Source organism: Podarcis vaucheri (assembly GCF_965113315.1).
Source record: "Podarcis vaucheri genome assembly, chromosome: 1".
NCBI lineage: Eukaryota > Metazoa > Chordata > Lepidosauria > Squamata > Lacertidae > Podarcis > Podarcis vaucheri.
The window spans coordinates 63939590-63959243 of NC_138759.1; the positions used below are offsets into that span (position 1 = coordinate 63939590).

Genomic DNA, 19654 nt, shown 5'->3' on the forward strand with positions numbered 1-19654 from the left:
TTAGCAGGAGAGATTCAGTAAATAGTGCTTAGAATGATCTTACTTCAGGGCTTTTGAAGTCACTTAAGAAAAATGTGTGAAATGAATTTACTTCATCAGGTTGTTCTGACTTATTGGAAGTGAGGTGTGAATGCCAAGAGGCTTTTCCTTACAGACTTAAGAAGCTATAAAGAGGAATGTTATTCATGGAATTAAGCTGGTTGACACAGTACAATAATACAGTTATAGTGAGATAAATCTATTGAATTTAAATATCTGTATCTAGATACCTAGCTATAACACCATAGTTGCTGTGGAGATTGTTAAGGGACTGAACCTTTCAACACTTACTAATCCTCACATGCAAATTCCTTGCCTCAGGGGCACCTCTCTGAGAGCTGTTGACTGGCAAGATCCAACTGCTAGGAAGGGAAGACTCCTTCAGTCTTGGGCTCAGAGAAGTCCAGCTGCTTAGGTCCGCTCACTTGCCTCACAGGACCAATTCAGGAGCTGTTGCCTGGCAACTACCAACTGACATGAAGGGAAGACTTCCTTTCATTATGGGTTGTGTGAGATCCATCTGCTCAGCCTCACTCCCTTGCCTCAGGACACCTTAGGGAGCTGCTCTCTGGCATACCAGGGAAGATCAGTGATGATGACAGGAAATGCTGTATGAGTAATCTTGGTTTCCTTTGGACACCATGCAATTTCTGTTCCTGACCTTGATTTGTGTGTGATTTTTATTTTGAGAATTTTTTGTAAGCCACTTCTTCAGGGTCTGAAGTCTACAAAGGGGGTGGGGTACAAGTATTCTACATAAATAATAAATTAAAAACATTACAGAAATCCTTGAAGGAATCATACAGAAGCCACAATCAATCATGTATAACTGAACAGATATAAAATATGAGAAGTCCCACATGCAACCCTGAGATGGGAGTGAGAGGAACGTGGGACAGTGTATTCCTCCTGACCAAGTAACATATATGGTGGAGAAATGCAAATAACTATGGCACTGCATATTAGTCAATATTTTATCATATGGTTAATTCTGAGCATTAATAAGATGCTTGTAACAAGTATGATAGCTGCCCTATCACATGACAAAAAGCTAGGTGAATGCCATCTTCATAGGCTTTATACATGGAGTGTATTATTTTGTTTTGATTTTTTCTTTTTTCTGAAATAATGGATCTCTTTTAGTCTGAGAACATTAAGGCAATGGAGAGTATCATAATCAATCATATTTAAGTCTGAGATTTTATTCCAAAGATTTTCCATCAAGTGATGAAAAAACAAATTGTATTCAAAAAGATCAAAAGGGAGAGAAAATTAGGAGAAGTTCTCTTTATTGTGGTGCAGAGTTTTTGATGTATTTACCTTGCTTGAAAGTGACTTTCTGAATGTTATTTATTTCATTTTACAAATAATACCACCAGTGGTGTGAACTCTGCAGCCCTGGTCCCCAGACTTCAGTTACAGCCCAGGGGAACATAACAAGAGGCAACTCCTCCCATGGGGCTTTGAATTTTTTTTAAAAAAGGAAAAATGGACATTGAGGGAGACTGCAAAATACTGGAGAAATGCTTGCTGGAAGAAAAAAATCACATTTATCCTTTGGTCTCACAGTGATAAAATAAGCTAAAAATTCTGCATCCATGGATAGTCTAAAGAAATTATTGATTGACCCAAGAATGAGATATAATAATAATAATAATAATAATAATAATAATAATAATAATAATAAATTTTATTTATATCCCGCCCTCCCCAGCCGAAGCCGGGCTCAGGGCGGCTAACAACACTAAAATAGTGCAACATTATAAAAACATCATAAGAATTAATTAAAATCAAAATTGATGGCAACCATAAACTAAAGTATTGTAAAGATTGCCAAAGGAGGGAGTCAGGCTGTGCCCTAACCAAAGGCCTGGTGGAACAGCTCTGTCTTGCAGGCCCTGCGGAAAGATGTCAAGTCCTGCAGGGCCCTTGTCTCTTGTGACAGAGTGTTCCACCAGGTTGGAGCCGCAGCCGAAAAAGCCCTGGCTCTAGTTGAGGCCAGCCTAACCTCTCTGTGGCCTGGGACCTTCAAGATGTTTTTATTTGAGGACCGTAAATTCCTCTGTGGGGCATACCAGGAGAGGCGGTCCCGTAGGTACGAGGGTCCTAAGCCGTATAGGGCTTTAAAGGTTAAAACTAGCACCTTAAACCTGATCCTGTACTCCACCGGGAGCCAGTGCAGCTGGTATAGCACCGGATGAATGTGATCCCGCAGCGAAGACCCCGTAAGGAGTCTCGCTGCGGCATTCTGCACCCGCTGGAGTTTCTGGGTCAGTCTCCAGGGCAGCCCCACATAGAGCGAGTTACAATAATCCAGTCTGGAGGTGACTGTCGCGTGGATCACAGTGGCTAGGAAACTGGAGGACAGGTTTTGGCACAGCATTAGGGTTTGTTTGTTTTTCTCACGTTCAACTCTAGTAATTTTCTTTGTAGGCTATTTAGATGCTAGTTATATAGGTAGGAATGGAATAAAGGGAGAAAAACAGAATTCTGAAAAAGGGATAAGATGATGTGAGAAGTGATAAAATTGTCCCCATCAGGAAAATTGGAGTGTCAGAAGAAAGATTTCTAGTCAAAACTCTCTGGTCTGCCAAAGTAGCCTTCCCTGTGTAGAAAGGTTTTCTTTTTTTAAAAAAAAAAATTGGATCATTTCAATGTGTGCTCTCAAATATGTCCTGAAGTAGTATAGTCCCCAGAAAAAAACAGCAATGTGTTGTGTTTTGTCCGTGCCTGTATAATCTTCTCAAGGTAAAGCATCTTTCCAAAGGGAATTACTCTCACTTCTACCTCCCCACCCAACCTAGAGAATGATTAAGATTGAGAACCAAATGCTCCAGAATTTATCCTGTTTAACTAATGCTCATCCATTTATTATGCAAGTTTTTTTCTGAGGGAGACACCTGCCAAATTCTGCCATACATTCCAGTTTCCTTTTTCTGCTGCCTAGCCATCTTCAACCTTGTTATCACTAAAAGTAGCCCAAGTTGTTATATAGGACTTCTTCCAATGTTTCATCAAAGAGTGTTAATAGTGCTTGGGCGGACAGAGAAGAATCCCCCTTTCTGAAAGGTACGCAGGTAAAAGTTGATCTATAAAAAGTATAAGATGCCTCTCTCTTGGGAGTTTTTGGGTGAATTTATGGCAATCAGTTAATAGGTTATTTTTCATTTTTAGATTAACTTTTTGAAGACTGAAATGGAAAGGAAGAGCAAAATGATCAGGGATCTTCAAAACGAGGTAAGAGGATCCTTAGCTGTCAGAAACATACCTAAAATATGTACATCATTAATGATAGTGTACAATTACTGTATATTAATTATCTGTATTTGTTTCTGTGGAATTAAATAAAAAGTTACAGAGATTGGATGCCTGGGGTATTTACAATACCCAGTTTCTATTCTGCCATACTGTATTTTTACACCTTGTTCCTTTGAGCAACCTGGCCCCATTCTAGGGAAATAGTCTTTGCTGACTCCAGTTAACCCCTTAATGATATATGGTGCAACATTCTATCTTGTGTTCAAGGCCTGAAGTTTGGAACCTGTATCCAGGGGGCTGCCAAGTGTTGGGAGTTGTAGTCCAGCAGCATTTGTAGGCCAACAGGTTAGCCATCCCCACTCTATCCTAGCTGCCTTGTTGTTAATTCTGTCCTGGAGTTTTAGTGCTAATCTGGCATGCTTCTGATATCTGATTATTTTCTGGTGACTTGTATTTTTGGTAAGCCTGCCTTTCCCAGGTTTTTCCTGTTATGATAACATGCCTGTTCCAAACTCCTGTCTGCTTGTTTTTTATGAAATCTGCATTTCCCCCCCCCCCACTGGTTTTTCTTGTCCTGGGTTCTTTGTCCCTGCCCTGACTGAAAAATGAACATTCAGAAATAACTATGTCTGTTTGCCTTAAATTCACATTTTAGTGAATGGTTTTCTTATGGCTTAGATATAATAATGGATTTTTAACTATATGATCTGAAACAGGAGGAAACAAGTATTTGAAATTCTCTATAGTAAGACTGATTCTCGATAGGGTTGCCATATTTCAAACAGTGAAAAGCCAGCCAGAAAAGTTTTGCAAATTTGCAAAAAATGACATTTTTGAGCTTTTATTTTGGTAAATGGCACAAACGACCCTGGCAACATGGGTTGCCATACGTCCAGATTTCCCTGGACTTTTTTTTCTGATTTCTGTCCTGACACTACTACCGACTACAGTATTCCAAATATGTCCGAGAAATTCCAGATGTATGGCAACCCTAAACAGGTTCTATTGTCTTTCAAAAAACAAGAGAGAAAGAAAGAATGTGCAATTGAAAATGGGAACTATCTAGTTTTGCTTATATTACGTCATATTCCCAGCACAATCCTACTCAGAGGTAAGTTCCACTGAGTTCAGTGATTCATTTCTTTGAGTGTATGAATAAACAGTGTTTCTCAAAGCAATCAAGTTCTATTAAGACCAAATCCAAATAATTCACCAGCTCTGTGGTGAGATGTTCTTTGTGAGAAGTTGTTGTCTAACCGTTTAAGGGCATTTACAGTAGGCTTGTGAATCCGCTCCTTTTTTGAAGAAATGGCTATGTTTTGCTGATTTATTTATTTTTGTATAAATATTTATACACAACTCCTCCCCTCCATGAGATGCTCAAAGTGAGTCACAAACACAGTAAATAATAACAATAAAATCAGTGTAAAAACTTGTGAAAAACAGAAGCATCAGGAACAAAATTCTGTGAATTGGTCAATGGAAAAAGCACCTTTAAACAAAACAGTTTTGAGCCATCTTTAAAGTTGTAAATGAGGAGATGGATAAATCTTACAATTTTGGTTTCTCCCTCTCTCTGTCTCTCTTTCATTTTTTCCAGACAGTTCACTGCATTTCTGCATCAGAAACTTTATTTTAGGTTCACATGGAAATTCATATGCAGTTGGCATGCTTTTCTCCTAACATACACATTTTTGCAAGAGATTTTCCCTAACATCATTTACTGTATCAAAATCATTTATCTGGCAGCTTTTTTTTTTAAAAAAAAGTCAAGGTGGTTTAAAATCATCTAAAATAAAAATCCATGAAAAAAGCTCAGTACATGCAGTGAATGCAATATAGCATTTGCAAGTAACTTGGTGGAGCAGTTGAGAGGAATGAGTGAATAAATATGTGCCAGAAGCATATCACTACTGGCTCCTTACTCACTTCAGAGGAGATGCAAATGACACAGGGTGGGCATTACAATAGAGAAAAGCCCTCTCCCTAGTCACTGCCAAATGGGTTTCTGCAGGCTGTAGTATGACCCAGAGGGCCTCACTTGCAGACCTTAGTGATCAGGCAGGAATATACAGGCATTCTTGTACTATTTTCACTAAAATACACACTTTCCCCCAATATATGCCTATATGTACATATGCATTTGGATGGAGAACAGCATCTCCAAAATCACAGCAGTGCAAATTTCAAAGGATAACTCCATTTTGGTTTGGGAAGCAAAATTAGGTAGGTTCACATTAAAATGCAAAAGAAACAAAATTCTCCCCCATCTCTACAGAGTTAGTATCATAAACACCAAAAATACCTGCATTATATTTCGTTGTTTTTAAGCTGCCTGTTTTCGGGTAAAGGTGATATTAAGAAATAACTCAATTTAGGTTTCTTCAAACCATTGGATATCATTTTAGCACATTTTGGGGTTTGCAGCTCCTCCAGCTGTGTGAAGTATTTGATCCCTGGTAGCATAAAGAGCTTTGATCTTCTCTGCCACTTTATGTTATATATCAGCTTGGTTGAAGCATTTGTCACCCACCAGCTCCTGCGAGACAATTTCATTTTCTACCTGCAATCTCTCAAGCCTCTTTGGGATGGGAAATGCGCTAAAATGTCTCTTGGGGAGTCGTACAAAAATCTATGTTCTCCTTTCACATAAAACGCTTTAAAAGACGCATAAAAATAAAAGGTATGAAATGGGAGCTTATGGCTGCTTTGGGACTGCCTGCATCGGTTCACCTAAACGCTTAGCGGTGCCTAATGAATTTTGATGAATGCTATTCTTTAAACAAGACTGGAACTTCGCAATGCTTTCATCAGCATGTTTCAGTGAACAAAAATGCAAAGCGCTGGCCTTTTTGTAAACATCCTTGTCGCCTGGATGCACTGCTAGCTCTGTAGTCATACTTTTCTGTAAGCTTGGGAAGTTTAGCTTTACCACCTTTAATAACCCCAAGGAAGCAAAAAAATATTCCATGTTATGATTGTTCACAAGGGATCAAAAGAATACCCTTTTCTGTTGTTGGAAATTGAACGGGGAGATGATTTGGTTGTTTATACAGTGGTACCTCGGGTTATATATGCTTCAGGTTACATACGCTTCAGGTTACAGACTCCGCTAATCCAGAAATATTACCTCGGGTTCAGAACTTTGCTTCAGGATAAGAACAGAAATCATGCAGTGGCAGCGAGAGGCCCCATTAGCTAAAGTGGTGCTTCAGGTTAAGAACAGTTTCAGGTTAAGAACAGAACTCCAGAATGAATTAAGTTCTTAACCCGAGGTACCACTGTATGTGCAACGCAGTCTCACAAGGTTTGCTGATGAAAAGCCTTGAGTCATACTGACAGTCAAACTTTAGTGGTCATGCTATGGGTGGTCACTGAATCAAAACCCAAAGGAAACTATGGTTGTGCTAAAAGCCAATGCCTGGTGATCTGAGTACACTGTATCAGTAGGCACCCAACCAGCTCAACCCATGGGAGAGGGGCTAAAAGTAAGCAATGGGTGACTAAAACCCACATGTGCTGTGAGGTTGTGGGTTAAATTCCCTTTGGGTAGGTTCTTTTCCCTGACCTTTGACATCTGATATGTGTGCTTTCAGAGCCTCCTCTATTCTTGTGGCTGTAATCTGTTTAATTCCCCACTCTTTAATTGTTGTAACCCACCCTGGAACTTGCTGGTGAAGGGTAGATAATATATTTAATAGTAATAGTAATAATAGTAATACCATGGTTGGTGCATATAGCTGTGGTAGGTTTCTTAGGCTGGAGGGGGCAAACAAAAATCTCCTGAGTGTGGGAGTTATAGCATAGCTGGATCTGACTGCAAGGCTCCATTTGCAAAATCAAACTAAAGTTTAAAAGGTTGATTTTAATTCTTATTAAAACATGTGTCACCAGGAGTGTACCTACCAGATACTTGCTTTTTTAAAAAAACACACGAGCATATTGTTTGACATGCTGGGCCTTACCGCTGTGTAGTAAATTAAATTAAATTAAAAGTGCTGTTTGCAATGCAATCAAGCAAAGTTTAAATAGAAATGGGAATGGAAAATATAAGCAGTTCCCAAGGAAATGCATGTGTAAACATATAGATGTCGTTCTTGGATTCTTTAGGACCTGTTAATAAATATTCCAGGCAAACAGCTGAACACAAAAGGGTGCCATATCCCTGCTGCTAGCAGAGTACAGCCTAGAATCCCTTAGGTTTGAGTGGTGGGGTGGGAGTTGAAGCTGCCTGAACCAGTTTGTTATACTGATGCTAGTTATATCTTTTTGTATCTCAATGGGAAGGGGGCAACACAAAAGTGATGGGTAGCTTCACCCTCTTTTCTCTGAAATCAACCGCAGCACAGGATCAATGAGTCATTTATCTTACCCAGTGCTTTTTTCTAAAAAATGCTTAGGAGTACTCATTTCGACTCAAGAAAAGCACCATTTTAAAGTTCAAATCGGGGAAAAAGAAATACATTAAATGGACAAAAGTACAAAGATTCACAAAACATTTGGGGGTATGCGTCCCCTTGCGTCCCCCCAGAAAAAAGCACTGATCTTACCTGTCACCTTCAAAACAGACAACTGGTTCAGTTAATGTGGGAAAATGATTGCTTGTACATGAGAGCATGAGCAAAGTTCTTATTGTTGCAGGGTGATTTCATAGCTAAGAGCATCCTTGGAGCATGAACAGCGCGTGAATAGCTCGTGCTGTCCCAAATGATTGGTCAACTAGCATGGCCTGATGCTCGCATGGTCTAGTGCGATGGTCCTTATCTGCTGGCTGAGAACAAATTGCTTTGCTTGTATTTTGTATCTTTCTGACTTCACACAATAAAGGCTGTGCTGCAGTAGCTCTAAGAGAGCCGGAGCCAGAGCAGCCATATTTCTTCAACCTATCTTGGTGTGAGACTGATTTCTTCAGATGTCGAGCTGGCACTCGACAAGTTAATCCTGAGACAAAGACCTGAGGAACTCAAATAAGATCAAATATTGTTGTAAGTCAAAAATCCTAGCATGCCATTTTCCAGTGTCGGCGGATATAGTTTTGGTTTTAAAAAAGAACAAACCCTCACAAAGTTGTAGAAAAAACTTATTACATTTTTCACCCCATAGTTAATGTAAGTGAAAAGCAATCCTTACATTAAAGGAAATAGAAAAAATTGCTTATGTGGGATTAATGGTACCGGCAAAATCTTTGTGATGAATTGCATTGATTCTGCCTGAAAGAGTTTCCTATATATAATTTTTAAAGGCTGCTTGCCAAAGATACTTGTAGGCAGACATACGATGCAAGCTAAGAACTCTGGCCTATCTATACTTTATTTATATTTATACTATATATACAGATAGGTTTCCTTTTCAGATGCTTTCCAATGTGGAACACAAAATTAAACATACAATTTAACATTCAATTTAAAATTAAAATGTAAACTATAATTAAAAAAAAAATCTTTTGCAGGCTGACTAAAAGGTGAGCCCCACTGAACATAGTGAAACCTTTGAGTAAATACATAGGATTGCATTATCATGCATTCTTTATCTTTCACATTCAAAACACAAATTAAAATGCCGTTTTACAATAAGTTTTCAGGAACCAGTGAAATGTAGACAATGATAAAGCTTGGTGGGCATTGCCCTTGAAAGAGATGTTCAGACAATGAGTGCCCAAATCCAAGCTGCCTAGACGAGTTTGTTAATGAATGGAAGATACATTGAGCAGAGTTTTCTCTCTACATCTCAGGTGCTACGGGAAAGTTTGCATGGGAGAAGTTTTAAGTGGTTTTCTCCTTACGCCGCCTAAGTCCAATTCAACTTCTTTTTGAATCCTTCCACTTTTATTCGGGAACATTGGACTGGTCTTCCAATTCTGATACCAGCTCTAAAGCCCCTTAGGATGCCTCTATAGGCTTCTTAGCAGCCCTTCCAGATGCATGTATGTACTATGCTTGTTTAAAAACAACAACATTCACAACATGTCTATGGACCCTGCCATTCCAAATGAGGAAAGCAAAACACCACTTGGAGAATGAGTGAGGCAATCTCCTCCACCTTGCCATTTGTTATCCATGCAATGGACTGGGAAAGAGGAAAATAGAGCCCAGCTGAGGGTTCACAGTGCTGCAGCTCCATTGCTAAACAGCACAAGTGGGTGAGCAGGATGTAAAAGGAAATCTGGTGCCCAGAGTAGCCTTGGGAACCAGGTCAACTGGTCAATTAGGAGGCTTTCTGAGGCTGGTAGCCAAGTGGAATTGCTGCAAAACACAACTGTGATACACACTATGGTGAGTGCATCAATGCCATTGACAGGATTTGAGCTGAGGTTAGATTAGGTTCCTATATCTGTAAAAAGCAGTAAATATTTTCCCATAGCAACCGAGCTGAATAGGCACAGCAGGACCCTGTGAACCTCTTTGTCAATATAATAGCTTATAGAAATGGGTCACCAAACTATTATTATTAAGGTAGAAAGATATAAATGTCAGAGTTTCTGGAAAGAAGAATTAAGGGAGCACTTGAGTCTCTCTTTGTACTGAGTTACAAAACAAGTTAAAAACACAGAATAAAATGAACTGTAGGAAAGATCTGCTTTTTTTCTCCAGAGGACCTCTTCAAGATAATTTAGTGGAGAATTTTCTTGGTCTTGTGACAAGCCTTTCAGATTTTCTTTTCCATGCATAGAGGTCACCAGCTGCATGAAACAACCACATGAATATAGCTATAGGTCCATACATGTGCCTACAGACTCATAACTTGCTTTATGGAGACTTGTGGGGCAGGATAAATCAGGATAAATCAAGACAGCAGATGATCTTGCAAATAAATCCATAGAAGTTACTAGCCCATTAAAATGTTTACTACCTCACCTATCAATATGTGGGAGATTAGCAGTCAAACCTAACAAATAGATATTCTTGCTGGTTAGCATGAGAAGAGGCTAAGTTCACAGAGCTATACTGCTGATAGGCAGATACTCAGACCATAGAAATACAATTGGTTGAGAGGGCTCTGTGTGATGTCATTTCCCCTCCTCTCCTGAAGAGGAAGGACCATATAGTACTTCCTTCTCCTCCCTCTCTCGTCTTGATCAGCAATGGAGACATGCCTCTGCTTGGTCCAGCGCAGGCAAATGCCTGAGGCATGGGTATAGCCAGGATTTATGTTGGGGGGGGCAGGCTTCATGTTAGGGGGCAAGAACCTTAGTTAAGTCTTTTTATTGATTGCCCCCCTGGCTACGCCCGTAGCCTGAGGCTGCTTATACTGTAAATGTAAGTATTTAGCTGCATAGTTTTTATTGCTGCTATTGTTGTGAACCAATGCAAGGTTATAACTAAGCAAATTATATTTTTAAACTTACTTCCCAAGTTGTTGTCTGATTCTTTGTTAAGTGGGTAAGAAAGGGAGAGCCAACTTACATCATAGCTGGGCTTGCTCAAAACAAGCATAACTCCTATGCTTTGCATTTTGCTGTCAAAGGTGGGATGTTCAACCCACACACATGGGTGTCTTGAGCAATTAATTGCAAGTACTGTAATATATCCTCTCCTACCCATTAAAACACATCCCACATTATATTGGGCATTTGTGCCACATCGGGACAACGTTTAAATGAAGGAATGAGAGTCAAAAAGAGAGAAGGAACCAACAGCCTCCCTATTTCTAAAAGCTTTCCTGTTTGCCTGGATGCCATGTTATTCACCACAGGTAAGTGATTGACCATTTACAAGCCTCACCTAAGAGGGTCAGTATATATGTGTGTGGAGGGACACAGGTGGTGCTGTGGGTTAAACCACAGAGCCTAGGACTTGCCGATCAGAAGGTCGGCAGTTCGAATCCCCACGATGGGGTGAGCTCCTGTTGCTTGGTCCCTGCTCCAGCCAACCTAGCAGTTCGAAAACACGTCAAAGTGCAAGTAGATAAATAAGTACTGCTCCAGCGGGAAGGTAAACAGCGTTTCTGTGCACTGCTCTGGTTCGCCAGAAGTGGCTTAGTCATGCTGGCCACATGACCCAGAAGCTGTATGCCGGCTCCCTCGGCCAATAAAGCGAGATGAGCGCCGCAACCCCAGAGTCGGTCACAACTGGACCTAATGGTCAGAGGTCACTTTACCTTTATATATGTGTGGAAGTTCCTTGAAACTTATTATTCACATTGTATTAGCAATGTTTTATTTATGAAAAGAACATTCCCATGATTTAAGACAACCACATGTCATTGCTAAACCTCTTAGGATTCCAGGCATAGACATACCTTTCAAAAAATCTTAGAGTATGCATTGCATTTTTGACAGCACTTAACACAGCAAGGGATTAACTAGACTGTGACTGCTTCATATCTCTTTTGACCTCTTCCTTGTAATGTTTAGGTAAATACAATGTATGATGTGCCATCACTGCATTATGTATTTTCCTGTACACAGTGTACATTTTCCCAGTGTAAAATAGCTAACGATGAGAGGTGGGGGCAGAGAAATTCCCAGTGACAGTAACACTTTTATAGTTAGAATAATCTAAATGCATAAAAAAACTAGAAAAGCTGTTGCTGAAGTTTCTGTTTCTCTGTATGTTCTAATATATAAGTGTGATGGAAAACAATATATCTAAGGTCATGTAAATAGCTCTGGCACTGTAAGCTGCATGCCATTGGGATCCATTGGTCACACATGTTGAGATGACCATGTGACTCTGCTAAGTACTACTCTTGAGTGCTTGCTCTTAGTGATGTTCATAATGGCAGTTTAATTACCTCAGCATATGGTATCAGCTCACATGTAGAGCTGTTTCCACAATGGAAAAAGCATGTTCCCAGCTCTCATTTGTACAGAATGGATTATTGTGTAGGAAAGGGGCTTTTCAAATGTGACTCATCGAGCCCTCATTTAAGTTATGCTGCTGGAATATCTGCACTGGAACAATCACGCCTATCTGCTAGATCCTGTTGTCTATTGATCAGGGTAATACAGTTTGACTTTTATGAGTCAAGACACTTGAATGTTCTTTGCACAACATACAAGTTACATACAACTCTGATCCATGCCCAAACATTTTGTCCAAAATGTCCCCCAACTTGGCAGAGCAGATTTTACTGATGTATGAAGGGCTAAAGGGAAGAGAAGAGGAAGGAAAAGTTCAATTGTATGAGCAGAATTTCATGCCATTGGGAGTCTAGGAGTGTCACATGCCTTTGTCAGCATCTGTTTTTAAAAAATGTAAGGCCCAAAGGCAAAAGAGGGAAAATACGGGAAATGGTTATTGTTATATGGATTGTATTACCAACTGCATAGTTAGACAGGTGAATTCCCCTATTGCAACAGTTCATAAAATTTGCACTACTTGAACATTGCTGGTTGTCTTAGCAGACCACTTAATTTTTTATTTTTGAGGTACCAGTATTGTAATCCAAAACAGTGGTGTATTGGCCAGGATTCTGAAAAGGGACCCTTTAAGTGGTAATATTTTAAGGGTGGCGGGATTGAATGGTAGACTGTATAGCAAAGCCAGATTTTGAAAAACATGAGCCCTAGGTCAGGACATTGTTAACTTATTTGATAAATCCAGGGCAAAAATGAATGCCAGGAAAAGAAATGTAAGTGCAGGTCCAAGTATGTATATTCTCTACCTTTCTGCAACCTTTCCACAGTACACCTGAATGGAATTCATGGCCAGCAGACTACAGTTTGCGATCACTGCTGAAAACATTTCAATCAACAATGGGGGGGGGGGGAAATGCAGATATTCTTAAGGAATCAAAGAAGTCTTAAATGTGCCAAAGAAGTGAGATTATAAAATGTGAATCAGAGCTAGCGGGGTTGCTTGAAAATCTTGTAGAAGATTTTGTGTGTCAGGCTTGCTACATAATTAGGGAAGTGATAAAAGGAGCACAGATTCATTCGGAAAGTTGGGTTACAGGCAGTACAGTCCCATAGTTCAAGCAGAACAAAGTCAAACATGTAACCAGTGAAGGATGGATTAAAGGAAGCACTGACATTTGAGCCATTAATACAGATAACCTTTCTCCTTATGCTCTCTTCTACAAAGATGATATACAAAGCATGGATTATTTGGTTTAAACGGTATATGAAATTACCTCATGCATCTCAAGATTAAATCCTTGGACGTACCAGCTGTAAGATAAATAATCAGCTCACACTTAATGTTTTGTACTCAGTTTCAGAGACTCTATAGAGAGGGATGCGGGTGGCGCTGTGGTCTAAACCACAGAGCCTAGGGCTTGCCAATGGGATGGTTGGCGGTTCGAATCGCCTCAACGGGGTGAGCTCCCGTTGCTCAGTCCCACCTCCTGCCAACCTAGCAGTCTGGAAGCACGTCAGGAAGTTCAAGTAAATAAATAGGTACCATTCTGGCGGAAAGGTAAATGGCATTTCCGTGCGCTGCTCTGGTTCGCCAGAAGTGGCTTAGTCATGCTGGCCACATGACCCAGAAGCTGTCTGCAGACAAACGCTGGCTCCCTCAGCCTATAGAGCGAGATGAGCGCCGCAACCCCAGAGTCATCCGCAACTGGACGGTCAGGGGTACCTTTACCTTTACCTCAGAGACTCTATATAAGAGATTCTGGAATCGGTTACAGTTGTTTCATTGTAGCTGCTTTAAAAATATGGTAGTGGATTCTAGTGATGTGAAAATCACAAGAAAATGTGGTGTTGCTATACCTTCTATTTTAGGCCAATAACAGATACATTAGGCCAATAACAGTTGACATTCAATACATTTTTAAATGGTAACTTAAGAGTATGTGACCCTATTTCATTTTAAATCTCCCAATTGTTTAATGAACCACGTTAGCATCTGAATTGTCATGAGTCACAGAATGTTCATATGCATTTTCTGAGGTAATTGGTGTGTGTGGGAGTATGCTAAGGAGTGACAGTTGTATCAATTCCTGTTTCTCTCAATTTCATTTTTTTAAAAGTTTTAAATTAAGTTAGCCAATTTCCCAGTTTGCATTCTGCCCCCCCCCCAAAGTACATTGTGTGTACTTCTCATAAGATATGTATTTTTATATAATTTCACCATATATGTGCGTGTGTGCAATGTCCCCTAATATAATACATATATCCCAGTTTGGTGTCAGCTGCAGATTTGATGAGTATCAATTCCTTCATCTAAGTTACTTATAAAGATATTGAACAACAGCAGGCACAGGACAGAACACCCCACTTGTCACTTTTTTCCAGGATGATGAGGAACAATTAATGAGCATGGGTTAGGTGGTGCAAAATACTTGCCTTGCCCTGGGCACTGGCAACCCACACTATGCCACTTTTTCATCCATCAGGGTGACCAAGGCTGATTCACCCAGGCCTCAACCCAGACTGAAATTTGTCAAGATAATCCGTTCTGCAGCTGAACTGTCACTATTCTCTCAAGCACTTTACAGTGGTACCTCCAGTTGTGGAAGGGATTTGTTCTGGAGCTCCAGTCAGATCCTGAGGTTTTTACAACCGGAGGTGGCTGTTCTGCGCATGTGCGCACGGCGAAACCCAGAAAAATACTTCCAGGTTTGCCACGTGTGTATCCCAAAGGATACGTAACCAGAGGTGCTCATAAGTAGAGGTACCACTGTACTCAAAAAAGGGCATTTGTGCATGGGTGGATGATGCCAAGTACTTCAAGGACCAAGGAGGTCATATTTAGGAGTAGTCACACTCCTTTAAGGAACCAGGCACCTCTCCACCTACCCACAAATATGCCTTAGGCACACCCTGTACTCTCAGCTAGCTCATATTACCCATGATGGGTAGAGGTTGAGAGAGTATGCTATGAGCGAAACTGCTGCAAGGTACTACCTAAAATTCTAGAAGCATGCTTAGATTTCAGTAAGAAAAGCAGCAAACGGAGATTTCCATTTATTTGAATTTCTTCCCCCATCATCGTTTTACAGTTCATTAGTCCCAAATATTAACACTTCAAGAAGCCTAAAACTACCTATTTAACATGTATAATTATTCAGCTCAAATTAATTTACATTTCAAGTACCTTCCATTTTACCTTTATAAAGCCTTATCCAGCCTGATTAATGAATATTTCAATCTCCAAATCAGTTATTTTCAATCATGTCAACATTTTCTTTAACTTATTTTTCCTCAGTGCCACCAGCCTAATGACTTACATGATAAAACTCACAGTGCTTGCATCAATTTGCATTACTATCCTTATTGCCTTTTCTAAAACTAAATTCATCAGCAAAGGGTACAAGGCCAAATTTCTCATAATCCCCAGATTTTAAAATGAGGACAAAAACCCACATGTGAAGGACAGTAGGGAAAGCTACTATCTCCTCCTCCTTTTTTGTTAGCTGCTTTTACTGCCATTTACCTCCCTGCTGCTGCTTTCATGTTTTTTCTAATCCAAAATGACCTCAGCCAATCAAGGAAGATACCATAAATGTGCTAATGTCACATTACCATGTAACCAACTAGATTTGACTGTCACCATGAAACTGGAAGTGAGGGTGTCATAGGAGATTTAGAGGATGTGCCATTCTGGAAGCCAGACAGTAAGCTTACTGTACCGTCTCTCTCCATTGAGAACAGAACAGTACAGTCATATCTCATGTTACGTTTTTTCAGGTTGCGTCCTGCGGCAACCCGGAAGTACCGGAAAGGGTTACTTCTGGGTTTCACCACATGCGCAGTAGCACTAAATCGCACTTTGCGCATGCGCACAAGCACCAAATCATGCCCACACCTGCGCAGATACGGCACTTCAAGTTGTGGGCTTTTCACGTTGCGAAGGGGCCTCCGGAACGGATCCCGTTTGCAACAAGAGGTACCACTGTATAAGAAAATCCTGATTCAATCCAGACACAACTAAATCCAGTGCCATACACAGATTGAGTCATATAATGAGCACTCACACTTTACATTGTGGGTGCCCTTTGCAGGATGGCACCTGGTGCTACAGTTCCCAGGCAGCTTACTGGGAAATGGGGCTGGCTTGCCTCTCAGTGTTATTTTTTGGAGGTTCACGACCAGCCTCAGTAATCAAGTTTCTTGCTGGGAGGTGGGGCCAGCCCCATTTATAAATAGGGGGTGGAGCCGACAATAGAGATTCATCCTCCTTACCTTTCCTTTGTTTAATGTTTCTTGTTTGCAGGTTAACTTTTTCTTTCTGTTTAGTGGGCACTGCTATGGTCTTTGACTGGTTGCTGTTGAAGGACCCGGAAGAAATTTTCCTGCATTGGCAGGTTTTGTCTTCCCTGTAGCAATTCATCACAACTTTGGCGGTTATGGCCTTGGGTGGAATCCTTTAGTCTTTTCTTCCCTATTTTTTTTTGGGGGGGGGCATGAAGTGGTGACTCAACCCCCTGCAGAGGCGATTCCAGGGTCCCCTCTTAAAGGGGTTATATATATATGGGTGTCACAGGCCATACACTGAGAAGTCGTCAGTGAACTACCCTGTGTGCGGGGATATGGGCCTGGCTGCCTGCTACACTTACATCTCGCAGAGCACCTCCCTATCCCATTTACCCTGATGAGCCCCAGTTCCCCCCGGCCTAAGCCAAGGTCTTCCTGAAGAAGTTTAATAAAGTTGTGGCCTAATTTTAATTCCATATAATGTTGCCAGAATCTTTATTCCTTCCTTATGATCCCTGGGGGCTGGGGCTGTCACTGCCTGGTCATGCAATGACACTGGCCACACAAAGGATAATGTTTTCCCCATCGCTCAAATGATTGATGCCAACCCTCACTATGACCACTTACAGTGAATGCAGCCAGCTGTGGTTTAATATTCTCACCACTATATTATTATCATGCACAGGAACTCTGCCAAATACACCATATATTAAAGAGTATCTGCTTTCCTTATCTGTCTTATCTCCCCATTGCCATCATTAAAATCCAGGAAGGGTGGGGGTGCCTCTGTATGCATTTACTCACTTAAAGTAGTGGGCTATAAGAATGGGAGAAAAAGACCAGGATTGGAAAGTTAAAGCTAAATAACTTTCATTTTAGCTTAAAATAACATAACAAGATAGATTTATTTGCAGGTTGAATATGTTGTGATACTTTGCTTAATAACGACTTATCAATACTACTGTTGCTCCATTTACGTTAATGCTGTACTGCTGCTTTAAAAAGGTGGTTGTGCACTTGCTCTAGTTCCTGTTGCTATACTGATACCAATTATCCTGTTAGCTTCATTCTGCAGGCTAATTAGAAGACTTCACCGGAAGTCCCACCCACCCAATTTCCCATCCCCCTTACCTTTGAGGCCTTTCTGGGTCTTCACCAGATGCCTTCCTAGTGAGGGAACTTTCTGTTTCTTCAGGTTAACGGCTGACACACTGGCCTCAGCTCTTTCCAAAAACTGCAACTGGAGTCTCTTCCTCTTTGCAGACCTTCTTGACTGCTGCTTTCCGTGATTTCAGCTTAAGTTGTTGTCTCTGCTCCCTGCTCTCAAAGACTGCCTAACTACCCCCTAAACAGTGCTGAGCATTATACAGCCAAAACATTCCAGCTAAGAACATTCACTGTAATCCCGAAGCGTCATTGGTTTACAACCGTGGCCATCAGATTTTAATAGAATGCCTACAAAAGAAGTTGACCTCTTTATGTTCCACTAAATTATATAATAGCTGCGCATTCTGACCGACTGTTATAATTTGAAACTTATTAAGGCACAAGACCCTCTGGGGCCAAAGCATCAGTTAACCTGCCTTTTGGCAGAGTGCCAGCTGAACCCCAATGCAATGCAATCCAGTTGTGTCAGGCCAGTCACAACACAATAGCCATTGTGCTCATGGAACCTTGTTCTTTCAAGAGCACAACTGCTGAATCCAACATGTGTGTTGCACAAGACATTGTGCAGCCTCTAGCTAGTGCCATTATACTCAAAGACTGTTAAGCTCTCTGTGTGGCAATGTCCTGATGAAATATTGGATTCAGCTAGGAGACCAGTCCCTCCTCCCAGTTAGGTATTTGCAATTCAAACTGTGTTCAAAATTGTTGTGGGAAACAAAATGAAACAACATTTAAAATCCTCCTCAGAAGTATACAGCTACTTCTACTACAATGATTTCTAGCAGCCATTCGACAAAACTGCAGACAAATAATTAACATAATGCAAAAGATTATAGCTTATAGTTCTTCCACACAGTGTGGTGTTATCTTCTCTAACATAACAATACAAACCCCGGCCAATGGGGTATGACAAATTGATGCAATCTCAGTCCTGTCACTCACATCAGCCAGGGTGGATGACAAATCCCTGTACCACTGGGGCAGGCAAATTACTGGACCTGGCACAGCCACTAGGCAGATGCGGTCAAGTGATAGCAGTACTTTGGCAAGGACAACTAAGCCTCCCCTAATCCACAAAACACACAGTTTTGGAATTTTCCACACACTACTTCCAGCAAAGATCCCACCAGTGGTACTTCAGCCCGCCTGCATGTTTTGTGGACAGGATGGGCAGAGGTTAGCGGAAGCCCGGAGGTCTGAGCAGAGGAACATCTCAGTACAATCCAAGCCCCACCCCCCCACCCTGCTTCCAGCCTGGCACAAAGGGCAGGTGGGTTGGAATGAAGCCTTAAATGTGACATGAAACATGCTAAAATAATATAACACTTTGGGATAAAGCTCCATTTATTTATTTTATTTAGCAAAATTTGTATACGGCTTAATGGTAAATAAAACATCTGAGCTGCTTACGAAGAACATAAAATCTACATTAAATTGTCAACAAAAAATCTATGTTAAAATCAAGTTTTTTAAAAGTATTGACTTCAATGGGACTTATTTCTTTGTCGACATGGATTGTAGCTACAAAAGAGACTTTTTTTACAATATGCATTCAAGGTCACTTCTATATTTTCTCACTGGCTTTTTTCATATTGATAATCTGCACTCTTATCACAGCAGGAAACAAGATCTCAGATAATTTATATTTTTCCTTTCTTGGGAAGAAAGGCTTTGATTTTCATTGTTCTTATCAACTTTGTTCCTTCTCTTCATATTTTTTCCATTATTGCTTATTTCCTTCTTACCTGTATCTATTTTTTTTTTTGCAAAAACAAAACAAAATCCCAAAACAAAAAAACCTGTAATAGCTGTTTTCCAATAACTTGATTCCTTGTATACCATTATATTTCTATTTCCACCAATGCTTTGCAGGGTTGTGTGAAGCAGTGTCTGGGCGAAAATTGGAAAAATGTTCAACAACTATTCTGTTTAGATTTTCACTATTAGAAATATGGCAACCCTAAGGTGTATCCTGTTACATTAAGTCCTTCTTTTGATGTCCTTAATAGGATGCACTGTCCTATCCTTCCTTCTGTTTCGTATCAAAGGCCTGAGAGCTGCATTCCTTATTGGGTGATATCCCCCAGGCCACGTGCCCATGGTGGA

General features: G+C 40.6%; 1 protein-coding gene across 4 annotated transcripts in view; it reads left to right on the forward strand.

Moving 5' to 3' along the window:
• Window positions 1-19654, forward strand: part of LUZP2 (leucine zipper protein 2) — a 325887-nt gene that overhangs the window by 191199 nt on the left and 115034 nt on the right. For all 4 annotated transcript variants that reach the window (XM_082200692.1, XM_082200690.1, XM_082200691.1 and 1 more), the window contains one exon: window positions 3214-3276. In XM_082200692.1, coding sequence (XP_082056818.1) covers window positions 3214-3276 — 63 coding nt within the window. The remainder of the gene's footprint in view (window positions 1-3213; window positions 3277-19654) is intronic.